The 17,080-nt window shown below is 35.7% G+C and overlaps 1 protein-coding gene across 3 annotated transcripts in view; it reads left to right on the top strand.

Annotated features, from left to right (window-relative positions):
- The window catches only part of LOC107747087 (protocadherin alpha-3-like), a 147,996-nt gene that overhangs the window by 43,226 nt on the left and 87,690 nt on the right, over nucleotides 1-17,080 (top strand). For all 3 annotated transcript variants that reach the window (XM_016561510.1, XM_016561511.1, XM_016561512.1), the window contains exon 2: nucleotides 7,007-7,018. In XM_016561510.1, the coding sequence (XP_016416996.1) occupies nucleotides 7,007-7,018 (12 nt within the window). The remainder of the gene's footprint in view (nucleotides 1-7,006; nucleotides 7,019-17,080) is intronic.

Genomic DNA, 17,080 nt, shown 5'->3' with positions numbered 1-17,080 from the left:
AGAGCTTGTAACACTCCAAAGAGAAAGGAAAAATTGAAATCGCATCATATGACCCCGTTTGCATACATCATAGTATGAGATTATATACACAGAAAAAAAGGCACAATGACAAGGTTAAATATCTTTGAATAATCATAATATTCATATAATCAATGCATCAAAATATTACATTTGTTGTTGTTGTTTATAAGCCGGAGGGATGAAACAAGATAAATTCATTGTTTTAAGAGATTTAAGCCGGTTTTGCACATAAAAGAAAGTAACAACATATTCAAGAGATAACGATTTTGGGTTTTCGTATGGAAAAATAATACATTTATAGATTGAACTGTGGGTCATATTAGTAGGGTTAAAAATATAAAAATTTAAATCAACCCAAAATGTATTGGTTATACACTACAATCACAATAAAAGGGCAGCTGTTTCTTCAACAAGACCACAAAATGAGGAAATTTCATAAACATCAAAATATTTACAGAGAGATCAATTAAACCTGTCGCTCGTATCTTTTATGTTGTTGCGCTTGTAATGTCGTAGATCACATGATAACGTCAACATGGCGGATGTTGCCTGGATCGCATTCATACTTAACGAGATTTGGCTGTAGAGTACTCTTTTAGCACTCGTTAAGTAAGTACTTATTGAAATTAAGTACCTATTCATTGAGTAGGCGGTTTCGGACGCAGCCACTGATTCACTGTTGTGTGAATTGTGTGCTTGTGAACATGTATGTACATGCATGAGCGAACACACCTAGATTTAGACTCATACTGTAAATTATTAATGCACAAAAGGGAAAAAAACTAACAGAAAACCTTAGGGAAAAAAATTAAAAATGAAAAGAATGAAGTGGAGAGAAAGTGAGAGGGACAATAATGTTTATTTATAATGTTTATTATTCTTCCTGATAAAGTAACCGGCTAACTGTCCTGCAATAATGTACTCATCAAAGCAATTTTACTCTCATTTGGCGCTTACCCAGTGTTAATTTTAGATGCTGTGTGCAAATGAAGAAATGTAAAAATGGCAGCCAGTGCTGTTTGTGTGGTCAACTCAACTGGGTATGCTAGAGTGTGTGTATGTATGTTTTGTGAGTGGCAAAGACAGTGACTCACACTTGTATATTAAATACAGGCTGTATGTGTGTGGATGTGTGTGTGTCTCATCCATGTTACATGCACACGTGTGTCATTGTGTATCTCATGCGTTTCTGTTGATGTAAGAGAATGTAATGTGTAAACATTATGTACAAACTGGGTATATGCACAATGTTATACTATTTTTATAACATGAACTTTGCACAGGCGTATGGTGTATGCATTTTTATATTATTGTTTGCATGTGTGCTTGTTTGAAAACTGCCAAATCTTGTGTGAAGGCATACTTTATACACAGTTGAGGTTATTTGTGTTTTCCCCATAAATGCTTTACAATACAGATAAATCTGACAGTCTGCTCTGTAGTTTTCCAGCCAGTGTTTCTGTTATCACAGTTTTTATTCTCTAGCAGAGCAACTTCTCCAGTGAGAGTTGTTCTTTTGGGGATCGTCACAGCAGAGTTCACTGAAGCTTTTAATGCCGCTGTGAATTTAAGAGCATGTTTGAGTCCGAACAGCATCCTTGCATCCCTCACACACACACACACACACACACAGACATTTGCCTGGAAGATGTAGGCCAGCATGATGTGAATAATTTAGTCTGTTCACTGACTACAGCTTAAATATGGCTGAATTCTATCTCTCCGTTCTTTTTATAAAAATGGTTTTGTGTGGATAACCTTGCAAACTGCATCTCTTTATGTATTTAGTAGTATTTCTTTTAGTTTAATTGTTCTGTTTGTTTTGCGTTTATAGGTTTGTTTTGTTTTTTTGTTTTTACTGTCTAGAATTAAGAGGTTGCATTCATACATATACCTAAATTTGATTATAATGCATTTATTTTTGTATTGAATACATTTTATTTTCGTTTATGGTTAAAATACAATTTATTTGCTTGAATCTGCTTTTAATATTGAATTTAAATGGCTTTCTTGTACACAGACCCTGACTTTGTTTTCTGCACTGATTTTAGTGGAAAATCTGTGAAATTCTGCTGTATGAATTTAAACGTGGTAAAAAGGGTTAAACACAGCTGACAGTACTAAACTCTTACTGGTAGCTGAAACTATCATCAAAATTAGGCATAATATTTTATTAATGAACATGAATTCCAGTGTGTTGATTCTGCTTAAATCTGCAGAGCTGCGGTTTTATGTCCATACTGGCCTGGTTATACATAACTTCTCACTCATGATTACAGCAATCGTGCTTGCTGGTTGTTTCTAGTTTTGAGAATGATGGCCAATGGCATGCAGGTGCAGGGAATTAGCATGACTTTTCTGTGTGTCTGCCACACTTTAGACGTGTGTGTGTGTTCATTAGACCTGAGAGTGATTCCAGCCACATCTTTCTGCAGCTGCTCCCTCTGAAAGAAAGCAGTGTGTGTGTGTGTGTGTGTCAGCTGTGAAAGACATTTCGATCAGCTCAGGTTCTGAATTAGTGTCAGATTTGCTTTTGTCCATTATCTTTTCCTTCATCTTTTTTCACTTTACTTCATTCTCCTTTTCATTTTATCACTCTGCTGTTCCTTTTTATTTTTTTTTATTTTACTGTGATCAGTTCAAGTTTCAGTTAAGTTATAGATCAGTTAAAATGTCCTTTCTCTTCCTTCTCATTTTTCTCATTGTAATATTCATTGTGTAGATCTAAACTCTCCACTTGTGTGTGTGTGTGTGTGTGTATGAGACTCACTTCTGTAACTGCATATCGGTTGAATTCTGTATACACCAATTATTTGTTCATAGAATGTTTGATTGTTATCTTATGTGGAATAATTTAGTATGATGTCATCATTTTTTAGAGGTGTTGTCTCGGTTTGTGCTCCAAACCAAAAATTATGCCTCAAACTCATTCTCTCTCACTCTCTCTGTCCTCCCAAATAATTGAAATATGAATACAGATGATATACCTATAATGGTTTATTATTTATATCTCTATGTGTAATTACTAATTACCTTCAGTAAAGGTCACTGATCATCAAACTCACTGGCAATGACAATGCTAGTATAAACTCTATGTGTGATGGTTCTAGCTTTGTCAGTGTCGGTGAGTTTGGTGGTCAGTGACCTTACTGAAGGTAATCAGAGTGTCGGCTGTAATGCGGGCTTGTAGCTGAGGTTGACTGAGGTTAAGTCACCATTCTGCCTTTGGGTTCAGCAGGACATCATGATTATTTTTTTCTTTTCTGTATGATTAGGGGCGAATTCCAAACGGAAGTGAGCATCCCTATGCCCCTACTCCCTTCCCTTGAAGTGTGTTCTTTGAAGGGTGTAGGGCATTACTGTCTCGTATAAGCGTTTGGAACTCACTTGGCGAAGGAAATGACTGACCAAATGTTACCTTGACAACCCTGCACATGCATGCAGAATTCCGCATTCCATCAGTTGTTGCAAATAAAAATGTCTTCTTCTTATTATTATTATTATTTTATTCAAATATTGTCTAATTTTGTTTTATTTACTATTAAAGGTTTTCAAACTAAACTTGCTTACACACGTCTTAAATCAGATTTCTATCACTGACGAAAAATATGTTGTCTTACATTAAAATATACAAATTTAATTAGCCTATTCTATTTACATTGTATGTGAACTCTAAATCAACCCCAACTTTGCTTTAAAAAGCATCGCAAGATCTCCTAACCAAAGATCACATGATCACAAATGGAAATCACTTCCGTGAAGTTACCATCGCATGTTCCCTTCGCTAACAGACTTCTGGAAGGGCCCTTTGTGAAGAGATTCAGTTGTTCACTTTCATTTGGAACGTCCCTACAAATGGCATCCCCTTCCAGAAGTGCCCTTCAAGGACGCAAAAAAAGTTGTTTGGAATTCACCCCAGTTTTGTGTGCAAAGATTTGAAAGCACTTACCAGGTCTGCAGACCCTTGTGGATCTGTGAAAATGATTGTGAGGACATTTCTGGTTATTATAAATGAACATTCACTGATGTTCTTTGGGTCTGTAAAGATTGAAAACGTCTGGACTAAAACATCTCACACTTATTGTAGTTTTTGTGTTTTCTGTTAAACATGAATAAAACGCATTAAACGCTGTAGCAATGATATTTTAAGCATCATCAAGAAGACAGAAAAGCATTTCATTCATTCTGTCAGTTAATAATGAACACTGCTGTGACAAATTGTGTTTAGTGTGCTTGAACTGTCATTAGGGAATATGCAAGTTAGCAGTGACCTTGCACTCTTCAGAATCACTCTGTCACACCCTAAGTGTCAATATTTTCAGAATCGCTTTGAAGAGAGTCTTTTTGGCTGAGTCTGAATCATGAATCAAGCTCAGGTGTTTTGAGGTTAATCTGGTCCAACACGCTTGCCGTGGTCTCGGTGGTGTTGATGTGTGCTGTTGGATTAGGCCTGTCAGCATAACCAGGGAGACAGTAATTCAACTATGAGCTTTCTAATGGGATTACAGAGGAAAGTCATCAGCTTTACAGTGGTCTGAAGGGGGAGAGAACTTTACCCAGCATGCAAAAGACCTGAAATTTTCACGTGCAATATACACACATTTGCGGAGTCCATTGGGAGCCACTAAACACTTTAACAATTAATGCTAGTTCATTTACTGACTGTCTAATTTAGTTCTCACACACTTCTTTTATCTTGTTTCCTTCTCACTCTTTTTCCACCTTTTAATCCCTGTTTAATTTCCCTTTATCTTCCTTTAATTCACTCCCCCACTAACCCCATTCTTTCATTCTGCTGTTCCTTTTTTCTCCTCCTTTTAACTAGTCCACTCACTCTATTTCTCTTCTCCTTTTGCTGTTTTTGCTCCATTTTCATTGTTTCCTTTCGTCATGCTTATAATCATGTCTCTCTCTCCCTGACTTTGGATGTTCTGTTCTTTTTACATGCATAGTTTAACTTTGAAAGACAGGCATTAATATTGATGATGCATTTGCTCTTTGCACTTAAATGTTTTTTTTGTCACTGTCAAGGATTATTGTTAATGCATATTCTTTTTTGGGCTGAAAACTGCACCGAATGGGTTGTCAAGTTTGCAAACTTTTCACAACTGCTGTAATTATGCATGCAAAAACATTTACTTTAATTTTCATAAGAAGCCTTTCCAGCAAGTTAGGAGGCTGAAATGTGTATGTGTTTATCTCAGAGTTTGGCATATTTAGAGCCCCTAAATGTTGATGCTTTGACCTTTATAAATGCCTTCCCAATAGTCTAGAAGTTTAAAACGTCTATATGCTCATCTCAGATACATTTGTAAAATCTATATATAGAATCAGAATCAGAAAGAGCTTTATTTGTATGTTTACACACACAAGGAATTTGACTTGGTGACAGGAGCTTCCAGTGCAGAATAAAGTACAGAAATAGTGCATACATTGGAATTAGACAATTTACATTTACATTACATTTACATTTAGTCATTTAGCAGACGCTTTTATCCAAAGCGACTTACAAATGAGGACAATAAAAGCAGTCAAAACTAACAAAAGAGCAACAATATATAAGTGCAAATGACGAGATGCCATTTTCCAATAGGGTTGACAGGAGAATCTTGTGGTTCACCGTATCAAAAGCAGCAGACAGATCCAGGAAAATAAGTATAGAAGATTTGGAAGCTGCTCTTGCCAGTCTTAGGGCTTCAACAACTGAAAGCAAGGCAGTCTCGGTCGAATGTCCACTTCTGAAGCCAGGTTGGTTGCTGTCCAGGAGGTTGTTCTGTGTGAGAAAGGCTGAGACTTGGTTGAACACAACTCATTCAAGTGTTTTTGCAATGAAAGGTAGAAGGGAAACCGGTCTGTAAGTCAAACAACAATAAAAAAAAACAATAAAATGGAATATAGCACAATAATATTTTTAAAAAGAAAAAAATATATATGATACAATACAGTAATAAAAATCTAGAAAATACACAATAGACAGATTTATGAATGTAAAGATATACTATTTACAGATGTAACATTTTGAGATTTTATTTATATACAGTGGGTACGGAAAGTATTCAGACCCCCTTAAATTTTTCACTCTTTGTTATATTGCAGCCATTTGCTAAAATCATTTAAGTTAATTTTTTTTCCTCATTAATGTACTCAGGCAGTTCCTTTGAGCTCATGATTCTCATTTGCTCTGACATGCACTGTGAGCTGTAAGGTCTTATATAGACAGGTGTGTGGCTTTCCTAATCAAGTCCAATCAGTATAATCAAACACAGCTGGATTCAAATGAAGGTGTAGAACCATCTCAAGGATGATCAGAAGAAATGGACAGCACCTGAGTTAAATATATGAGTGTCACAGCTCATCTGAATCTGAAGGGTCTGAATACTTAGGACCATGTTATATTTCAGTTTTTCTTTTTTAATATATCTGCAAAAATGTCAACAATTCTGTGTTTTTCTGTCAATATGGGGTGCTGTGTGTACATTAATGAGGGAAAAAAAATTAACTTAAATGATTTTAGCAAATGGCTGCAATATAACAAAGAGTGAAAAATTTAAGGGGGTCTGAATACTTTCCGTACCCACTGTATATGGAAATATTATATACCACTAACAATGGTAAGTACATGGTGGCCACGTTGTTTGATTTAGGTGACCTGGAAGATTAAAACTAAATATCTCATATCATACATTTCAGAATTTAAGCTGGTATTATATGTATTTTAACCTACATTTAATCAACATATGTATTGTTTCATTTCCTTTAAATTTTTTTTGTCTTTTTGCAACTGTAGGTCTCCTTCAGGGAAACTCCAAATGTCCATCTGTGTCTCAGCACAGCTGGGCCTCTGACCGGATCTCACATCTGTTTGAGTTTGAAAATGTGTGCACTGCAAGATATTGCTTTAAACAAAAGTAAAGTACTAACCTTTGCTCCTTTCTCTTCTTCTCTTTTTTTTATTGTGCTATCCCTGCATATGCTGTGTCCCCAGAGCACACTCAAGGTAAGACCATGACATTTTTTTTTTGAAGTAGATAGAAAGATAGCTAACATGGTTTTAAAATAATTAGGATATGAAGCTCTTGATAATGCATGAGACCAAGTGAAATTATTAAGTTTTGATGAGGAGAGTGAAAGAGTATGTTCAGCGTGTGTGTGTGTGTGTGTGTGTGAGAGAGAGAGAGAGAGAGAAAGAGAGTTGAATATAGAATATAACTTTCGGAACACTGGGTTCTGTTTCTGTCCACTTGAAAAGTCCCATAAGCGTTCTTGCTGATGTCATTCTGCAGTATCCCAGCACACACGCCTGCGGCACTACTCCATCTATCCATTCTCTCTCGTTAACCTTTGCATTGAAATCTGCATACCGCTGTTTACACATACAATCCATCCATAGATCCATTAAACTTAAACCACTGAGGATATACATAAATTATATTTGAATAATTAGATCACAGGCGTAGGGAGCAGGTTGATTATATTTTCTGTGCGAGTTTTGCAGGTTAATGGATTATGGAGAGAATAGGGGTCAAATAGGTTCATCACAACAGCAGGTCACTAGATTACTACAATGTGTGAGGGTTTTCTTACAGAAGTCAGTATACAATAGTATATGGTGTTGTATGCCATCATTCTCTCTCTCTCTCTCTCTCTCGCTCTCTCTCTCTGTATATATACACATGCGTGTGTGTGACTACAAATGGATTGTATCTGAATTCCTAATTCCTAAATCTGAAACTAATTTTATTAAAAATTTTATGAATACAACACACAATAGGCAGCTGAATAACACTACAATACTGTACAAATCATGTACAATATAATAAATATTACCGCCTAGTTTGTGATGTGTGTGTGTGTGTGTGTGTGTGTGTGTGTGTGTGTTATCAGATCGCTCTGCCTTTGCTGAGTGGATTCTCTCCTGTCTTAACATTATGCCAGCTGCATTTTCATTTCCTCTGACATGGATTGTGAGAGAGAGGTGTGTTGTTAGTGTGTGTGAGAGCCTTGGTTTCTTTGTTTCACAACTGACTCATAAATGAAAATCTCCACCTGGTGGCAGATCAGTGTCATGTTTTATTGTGTGTGTTTTGAGTGTATTTAAATGTGTGCTTGCACTAGTTTTTGTATACAAAACATTGCCACCAGTTTACACTTTAACAGTGTTTGTCAATATGCGATCATTTTTTCTGTTTCAATATTTTAGTGTGTCAGAATTGATTTGGTTTAATAGGCGATGACCTATTTACAGCAGCTTGTGTGTGTGTGTGTGTGTGTGTGTGTGTGATTTATGCTTTATCTGTCCTTGTGAAACACCCTCTCCTCATTGCTGGTTTCTCTGAGGGTGTGGCCCATACATCTGTGAACAAAACCAGGCAAAATGTAAATCAATACTCGGACCTCATTGGACGATTATTCTCTTGAGAGTCTGATAGACATAAATCTGCTTCAATCACCACACTCACCAGCAGAGCTGTGCACGGCAACACCTCGGCCAATCAAATAGCCAGGAGCATCAAACGGAAGTGTGCTCAACCAATCAGGTAATGAAATAGCTGTTGCAGTGTGTGTCAGGAGCCAATCAGAGCTTTTGGTCAGTGTGAGCTGCTGGTGCATCTTTCAGCAGAGACTGTTTCATCATGAGTTGCTTTAGCCTTATTACCTAAAAAGCCTATTTATGAGATTGAAATGGATTTTATTTTTTCATGCACAAACAAAAACACATTTTCTCTCTTTCCTTTTCTTTGTTTTTGTTCCGAACTCACAAACATTGAAGCACGCTGTTGCTGTTCATTCTTTTAAACTGTATGTGTGTAAATGCATTAAATCACTTTTTATTGTAAAGTTATGTGTATATGGTGATTTAATACACACATATAATTTTAAGTTTTTTTTTTTTTCCTAAGCAGATATTAGAGTTTGTCAGTTCCATCAATTTATATCCTCTTTATTTCCTTTTTTTCCCTATAAAAAATATTTCACTGTTATGTTTTAATAATATGCTTGGTCTACACGTGTATCAGCCCTTAGGTTTTGAGGGCACTTTTCCCTAACTTAGTCTGAAAGGTTTGAATGATTTATTGCTGTAGTTGAGCAGTGCATTCTGACAGATAAAATGGTTTTCTAAAGAGAATGGGACTTTCATACGTCTTATTTGATTGTCTAACCTTTTTATAATCCTTTTGGATTCTGAGGGGAAAGTGAATTAGAGATGACTGAATTTTGGTGCGGCTGTCAGACATCCCCTCTGATCCAAATTAGAGTTTCAGACTTTGAGCTGAGTTTGGCTGTGGTGTGCAACACATTTCTATGGTCATCATTATTGTTAATAACATGTATCACTATTTGTTAAAGTGAAGCTTAGGTAGTGTGCATATACAGTACTGTATGTGTCTGGCCTGGTTACTGTCTCTTTGACTGGCAGACGCGTCCTGCCCTGTCCCTTTTCCATCAGAACAACTGTGTAAAACAATCTGAGCACAGATTTTGAAATAAATGATTAAACTCTAGTTGGATTAAAATTCTCTCAGAGTTTCATCTTTCACAAGATGTCATTTGCGCTTGCCTGTGTGTGCGTGTGTGTGTGTGTGTGTGTTTGATGGCATCTGCTCAGTTAATATTAACACATGGTGGAATTAATTTGCTTTTGATTAAAAATGTATCAAAACCAGAATTTAATCTGAAATATTTGATTGCTTTCATTGCAATTAGAATGTGAAAGAAGAACCGAAAGACAGAGGGAAAAGGCATAAAATGGATTGTAAAATATGTGTGTGGAATGGATGGTTTTTCAGAAAATTGACATAAAACTTAACTTATGGCTTGTAACAGTTCTAAGTGTTAGTCACAATTTTATCCAGCTTGTCTGCTTATTAATCTTACAAACGACAACCAAAACTGAAGTATTTCCATCTCCTCACAGATTTTTCTGACATTAAGAGAAAGCAGCTGCTTTTTTCTCTTTCTAAGACCCTGTAGTCTAGTCATATATTCTGTGCATCAGTACTAGATTTTTAGTGAAAGATTAGATATTCTTAAAGTCACTCTCTTGATCAGGAGAAAAGCTTAATTTTGCAGCAGCTCCTCAACAAAGTATATACTGTAAGTGTCTTGTGGGAGTATGTGCTCTCTTTTATAGAAACAACTCTGCAAGAACTATTATATAGCTATAACTAGCACATATACCCGTCTTCCATAATGTGACACATTCCAAAGTAAAACAGAATATTCAACAAGAAATAAAATGTAGGATGAGTAAACTAAAGTCCTTTCATAGGCAAAACAAGTTGTTACATTTTGATGAAAGATTACAAAGAGAAACATTTTGTTGCTTAGGAATAATGTGCACCAATGAATAATTCACATTAGCACCAGGAATGTAAACTGGGTTAATTGTGATTCCATACTGGGGTATTGTAATCTGTTGAATGTTTAAAGGGGTCCTATTATGCTCTTTTACAAAGTCTTGATTTTGTTTTGGGGGTGTACTAGAACAGGCTCTCATACTAGGTTGTTCGAAAAACACATTATTTTTCACATATTTTACATTATTACAACACCTTGTGTTGTGATTGGTTAGCTGGGCCAGTGTGTGCTGTGATTGGCACCACTCGGCGCCTAGTCGGGAAATGTCATGCCCCTTACCATAGCCGCCTGCGAGCTTCAGTGTAAATATTGCGTCAAAATCAAATCAATTTGAGCGCGATTTAAACCCGGATGATTGTAACCACTCTAAGTGCGTCTGCCTTGTTGACGCTAGCGTGTCTCCGACATAGTGATAGGGCTGCAACAAACGATTATTTTGATAATCGATTAATCTACCGATTATTAGACCGATTGATCGACTACTCATCGATTATTTCGCTGATTAATCAGTAGACATTTATTGATTATTCAGCTTTTACAATTAGTTAAAATATTGAGTTATACATATTCTAACAAATAAATTAAGGCAATCACTTCATTTTTGAAAGTCATATTATGTAATTACAGTTATACAATTAATTTATACACATAAATATATTTGGCACACAAAATGAGATGGAGGCCGCCGCCGCAGAGCCTCCAAACACAAGCTGAAGGGAAGCCGACTGCTCAATCCCATGGTGCAACAGCTTAGGAACAACCGAAGCAACAGCTCTAGTATGTATGCGAAAGTCTGTGTGGGCCGGAGTTAGGGCTGCAACAAACAATCATTTTGATAATCGATTAATCTAACGATTATTCAACTAATCGGTGACTATTTATCTGATTAATCAGTAGACATTTATTGATTATTCAGCTTTTACAATTAGTTAAAATATTGAGTTATACATATTCTAACAAATAAATTAAGGTAATCACTTCAGCTTTTGAAAGTCATATTATGTAATTACAGTTATACAATTAATTTATACACATAAATATATTTGGCACACAAAATGAGATGGCAGAGAAACTCTCTTATTCACCATTTAATTAGCTATATGAAAAAGTAGCTGAATGATACATCATTCTGCCTAAAATCTCTTTTTTGTAAGTCATATGGATAAGAAACAAAATAAAGGTAAGTGATACGACGTTTTACTTTTGGATAAACTATTTTATTCACAACATAATCTCTCTTAAAATACCTTATAGGGTTATGATAATCAAAACAGTCTTGAGCTAGATCAAGCTTTGATCTCTGCAAACCAAACTATATGAAATATTTTTTTCCCCCACTAATAAAAAGATTTTATCTTTTGCTAGCTCCACACTGGAGAGCTGCTTTATAACAGAAAATCAAGTTGTAATTCTAACTGAAAGCAACTCTGACTCTGGTTTTTAATGTTTAATAATACTGTAAAGCTGCTTGATTTAAGGCTATCTACTGCATAAAGTACTATATAAATAAATGTGACGACTGGACTTTACTGGAGTACTGAACTGCAGAGCTCCTGCAAACATCCACATCGCTGTAATCAGACGCGTTTTAAACTGCTGCTTTCTCACTGCTGTCAGTGTTTGATGTGTTTATTTTGTTATTGAGAGGAAAGCGTGCAGTATATATTTACATATTCATCCAAACACCGCTTAGCAGCCTCACGGTGCGTTTCCACTACAGTGTCAAATCTGCGCTCAGTGCCGCTGGCAACGCTACAATGCCACTGCTTTGGAGCGTGTCAAATTTAGGGCAGAGCACGCCCCTGAAAACAATGTTTACACCCTGTTTGCATTTCATCCTCTTCTTTTCACAGCGATTGGTTGTCGCCCAGCGTTTTTCGCTCATATTTGTATAAAGTCGAGGAATGCCCAAACTTTTTGTTGCTCTCGGCCGCTCTCAACGCTTTCTCTGCACCGCTTTCAATCCCATAATGCACCGCGCAAGCGTTTAAGCTCAGCTTCCATAGGAATTAATTGAAAACGCTGGCTCTGCTGCGCTCGCTACGTGCCAGTGGAGACGCACCGTCAGGTTTGGCGCTGCCGCTGCGTCTTCTTTTCTTGATTTGCATCAGGAGAGCTGAATTACAGTCTTGCGCTACAGCGCAACACTGGTCAAACCGCGTTATTGCAGGCTCTTACATTACAACCTAAACTAATGATTAGGTCATATGAGATCAAACGACTACTCGACAACAAAAATATTTGTCGATAATGTCGACTAATCGTTTCAGCCCTACATAGTGATAACACTCGTTGCCTTCTCTAGTGCAGCTCAACCAGGTCTCGTCCCTTTCGTCGATATTTGTGATATCACAAATCCCGGAAAATATGCATTGTAGTCCAAACGAGTCATTCGTTGTAGTTTTTGAAAAGTGATTTCTGTTACATAAAATATCTCCTTTTGAAGTGGACTTTGAGCTTTGTAACTTTGCAGATCTTTTTTATGCTCAAACAACATTGAAAAGATTTCTGTTACATAAAATATCTCCTTTTGAATTGGACTTTGAGCTATGTAACTTTGCAGATCTTTTTTATGCTCAAACAACAACATTACAGACTAACTAAAGTTGAAAAAGCATAATAGGACCCCTTTAATACGCAATAGGGTGTGTTAGCATTGTTTTTGGCTCACAGCAGAAGCGTGTTTGTGGGGAAGGTGACAGAAGTCAGCAGGACCATGTCTCTCTGCTGCAGTAGCAACACATCACTGCTTGAGTTTACCTGCTCTCCAGAATGTACCGTGTGTGTGTGAGAGAGAGAAATGCAGGGAGACTCATTATAATTTCCTCATCCTGACTGTCATATTAATGACTCCCTTTTAATGTTAATATTCATAAGATGAAACACTGTGATTTATAGCTCATTTGATCAATTGTCCCTATTATCGCCCCTCTGCCTCACTCTCACTGAAAAGCCCCCTCCTGCTGTAATGCGGTTTCCGTGACAACAGGCTTACTCTGCAGAGCCGGTTCTCTGCTGCCTGACATCACCCCTCCCCCTTTCTCCTCTCTCTCTTTCCCAGGCAAAAGCATATATATAATGAATGTGTGTATATAACCATACCTGCCTTTTTATCTTACAGAATCCTGATTATATGATAAATATGCTGGTTTATACACCAACTTCTGTCTCTATCTTTAATTCATCAGATTACACTTTACCACATTTAGATGTGAAAGACCCTCCCTCACACACGCAGACACACACACACACACACACACATACATCTAATCGCAGCCACACCCTTGATGAAATCACACACTATCCAACCACCCCCTCTGGTGTTCACATTGCTTCCACACATCCTCAGGCAATTTGTTTTTTCATGTATGTACACACAGACACAGAAAGGTCAGATTCAGCCTCTGGTTAATGAATATGCCATAGTATGACCAAACTCTGTATTATGCATTCAATATGCTTCATTTCAATAATGTTTCTACACATGCACATTTAAGTGTCACAGTTTTAATGCTCTGTTATTGAACACTGAGAATCGATCCAAGGCTCATTTTACTTCACGGTTATTGAACCTATTAACTCAGTGCACCAAGGTATATGCTGTGTTGCTTGAACCATGTTTGAGTAATATAAATATTTATCGTAAGTAAGCGTTCCTTTTTTATTATTATTATTATTTATTTATTTTAACTTTTTATTCTGGCCCTCATTCACAGTTCCATAATAAGTATACATCATTTTACATATTAACTGGAAAAGGTATAGGCTGAAGCCTTAGCTTATTTTATGTTACCTACCATTTTTATTCCTAATAAGTGTCTTCCACTATATTTAATCTAAGCAAATGTAAAAAACAAAAAAACAATTACTTAAGACCAAATTTATTAAGACCTGTATATAGAACTGAAAATTACACATTTCATTAATACATTTTTAAGTATTTCATATACAATTTGTTCATTTTCGGTTATATGTTTATCACCTTTTTTTTAATTTGCAACTTTTACTTATTCTTATGAGACTTATTTTCATATATTTTTAATATTTTCAGGACTTGATAATTATTTAATAAAAATAAAGAAAAGTGAAGTTAGTTCTGAGCAAAGATTCTGCGACAAGACTTGCTATTTCTGTGGCCTAGTGTGATGTGCCTTCATATTTTTGTTGCCAGTGCATGAGATTATGATTATTCATTTTTTTTTATCATTTTTGAGGGGATAGAAATAGGACATAGGAGGCTGCCAGCAGAACCTAATCCCTGGATTACACAGAAATTGAAAGTAAATTCCATCTCTATTTATCTCTCTCTATCTCTCCCTCTGTCTCGCTCACACACATCTTCAGGAATCATGCGGTGAAATATTTAGCAAGGATGCCCCACTTTTACATGATCTATTTTTCTCACATGCACACTTGTTTATAAATTGGCTCATTAGATAAGATTATTTGTGTGTGAACTATAGTGACGATTCCACTGGTATTATGACATTCTATGTGTATGTGTGTGTTTGCATGGTTGCGGTAAAAGGAGAAGGAGCACATACTGTAAGTGAAAACAGTGGTTTGAGAGAGAGGAGTACACGCATGCTGTGCTTTGATTCTTAGTTTAACCTTAATGCACACTCATTGTGTAAGTTTAATTCTTTAAAAAGAAATCTTGTGTAGTATACAGACACTTTTATATTTTGTAATTGAATTCAATGACAATCATTAAATTGAATGATGTGTCATGCCTTCCTCTCCAGGCCATGGTTAATGCACACACAGCTCAGGAAAGCCACACACACACATGCTTAGTTATCCTTCTGCTTTCCCAGCCGGGTTGCATTCACACTGGACCGAGTGATTCCAACTCCTCTTGGGTTGTGGTTTAAGGGCAAGACTGCAGGCCGTTTTTGCATGTTGCTTGCGTGATACCTGAAAGCCTTCTTTTGGACCATGAGCCGCTGCTGTGTGGTTAAAGTCATCTCTTTCACTGAGATTCAACTGCTGCCGGTATGTAGCTGCAAAAGAGAGAGAAATTGGGATGAGAGTTTTTCAAATACTGCTTGTGTGTCTTGAGTGTAATTGTTAATGAAAAAAAAACAAGCTTGGAAATGGTTTTGAAACCTGCTTATTGTGGTTTAAATGAGTTTATGTTGAACTTTAGTTACTCTGAATCTGTGAAATAGTTTTTTTGGAGAGATTACTTCCTGTTGCTCAACTTGTAGAGTACAGTATGGCACTCAAGGTCATGGGTTTGATTCCCAATGAATACACACTTATAAAATCTATACCTTGAATGCACACTTTTTTTGTTTAATGCATAAATGTAGTTATCTATTATATATATATTTAGGCTGGTTCCTTGTTAAATGGACAAAGATGGTATAATCAAATATGATTCTATTTGAATACTTATGATTCTAGCAAAAATGTTAAATATTAATAAATATCTGTAATATTTTGTAGAAGGTTATCTTGTAAATGACAAGTTTTAAAAAGCCATAGAATGACTACAAATGTGAACTGGCTAAAAAGTATTTAGTTACTCTCACAAATAAAAATCAAAACAAAATGTCTTTAAAATAATATAATAAAAAGTGTCACATGTGTCAATATGATGCTAGAGCTATATGTTTAAAATTATTATTGAGAAAAATTTAATTTTAGAAAATATTATAAACATATTGCATGTAATATTTTAATAATAAATATAAAAATATAAATATCTAAAATACAAGAAAGCTATATTTAAAATTAATGATACTTTGATGGTTTGCATTTTTGAGTCTGATTAAATTGTCCAAATATGTTTATTGCTGCTGTAACATACATCAAAATAGCAAGAAGACAGCATAAAATGATAAATTCACAAACTTAAACCTGTTTTTTAAGGTAAAGGAACAATACTTGATGTGAATGTGATTCTGCTCTTTTAGTGAATGTGTGTGTGTGTGTGTTTTACTTTCTCTTCCCCTCAGAAACTTTTGTGGTCTAACAGCATTGATGCTAAGGAGGAATATTCAGTATAGCACAACTGATTTCTTCAGAAACAAAACAAGTAAAAAAAAAGAACAGCTCTGACTCCCATCTGTCAGAGTAAAAACAGATCCTAAAAGTTTATATTGCAATGATTTAACTTCTCTTTCCAACTTAATATAGCACCTGACCTTTTGGCCAGGAAAAGGTTTTGTCCATAATTTGTACAGCCGGTAAAAATCATTCCCCTCCCCAGTGTTTCAAAACGCAGATTTTTCTGAAGTGAAACCAGAACTTGACTAATCCTGAAACAAAATTATGCAACATCAACACAAGCACAATAGATTATACCTCGCCATTCAAGACACACTTACAGGTTTTCTAATCAAGATGCACACTTACAGTCCAAATTAAGGTAAAGGATTTTTAATATATATATATATATATATAATAGCATTACTGTCCAAATAATGTTTAACTAAAAAATAAATAAACATTTTGCTCTGCACTATTCAAATGTTTTTGAAAAAAAAAGTGTTTTGTACTTTAATATACTTTTTTTGTTTGTTTGTTTGTTTGTTTTTGGTCTACATAAGTCTAACCAGTTTGACAGAGTCCATCCTCCATGCTGCAGTAGTTTAATTCAAATGACACGGATGAAGAGGAGAATTAATAACCATTTATATGAGTTAGTAACTTAAAGCTGAAGTGCATATTTTCTTTTTAAAAATACTTTCTC

The sequence above is a fragment of the Sinocyclocheilus rhinocerous genome, unplaced genomic scaffold (genome assembly GCF_001515625.1).
Source record: "Sinocyclocheilus rhinocerous isolate Xijiao unplaced genomic scaffold, SAMN03320098_v1.1 scaffold168, whole genome shotgun sequence".
In the NCBI taxonomy this organism is placed as follows: Eukaryota; Metazoa; Chordata; class Actinopteri; order Cypriniformes; family Cyprinidae; genus Sinocyclocheilus; species Sinocyclocheilus rhinocerous.
Note: the sequence above shows the minus strand (reverse complement) of the source record. Positions and strands in the feature narration are given on the sequence as shown.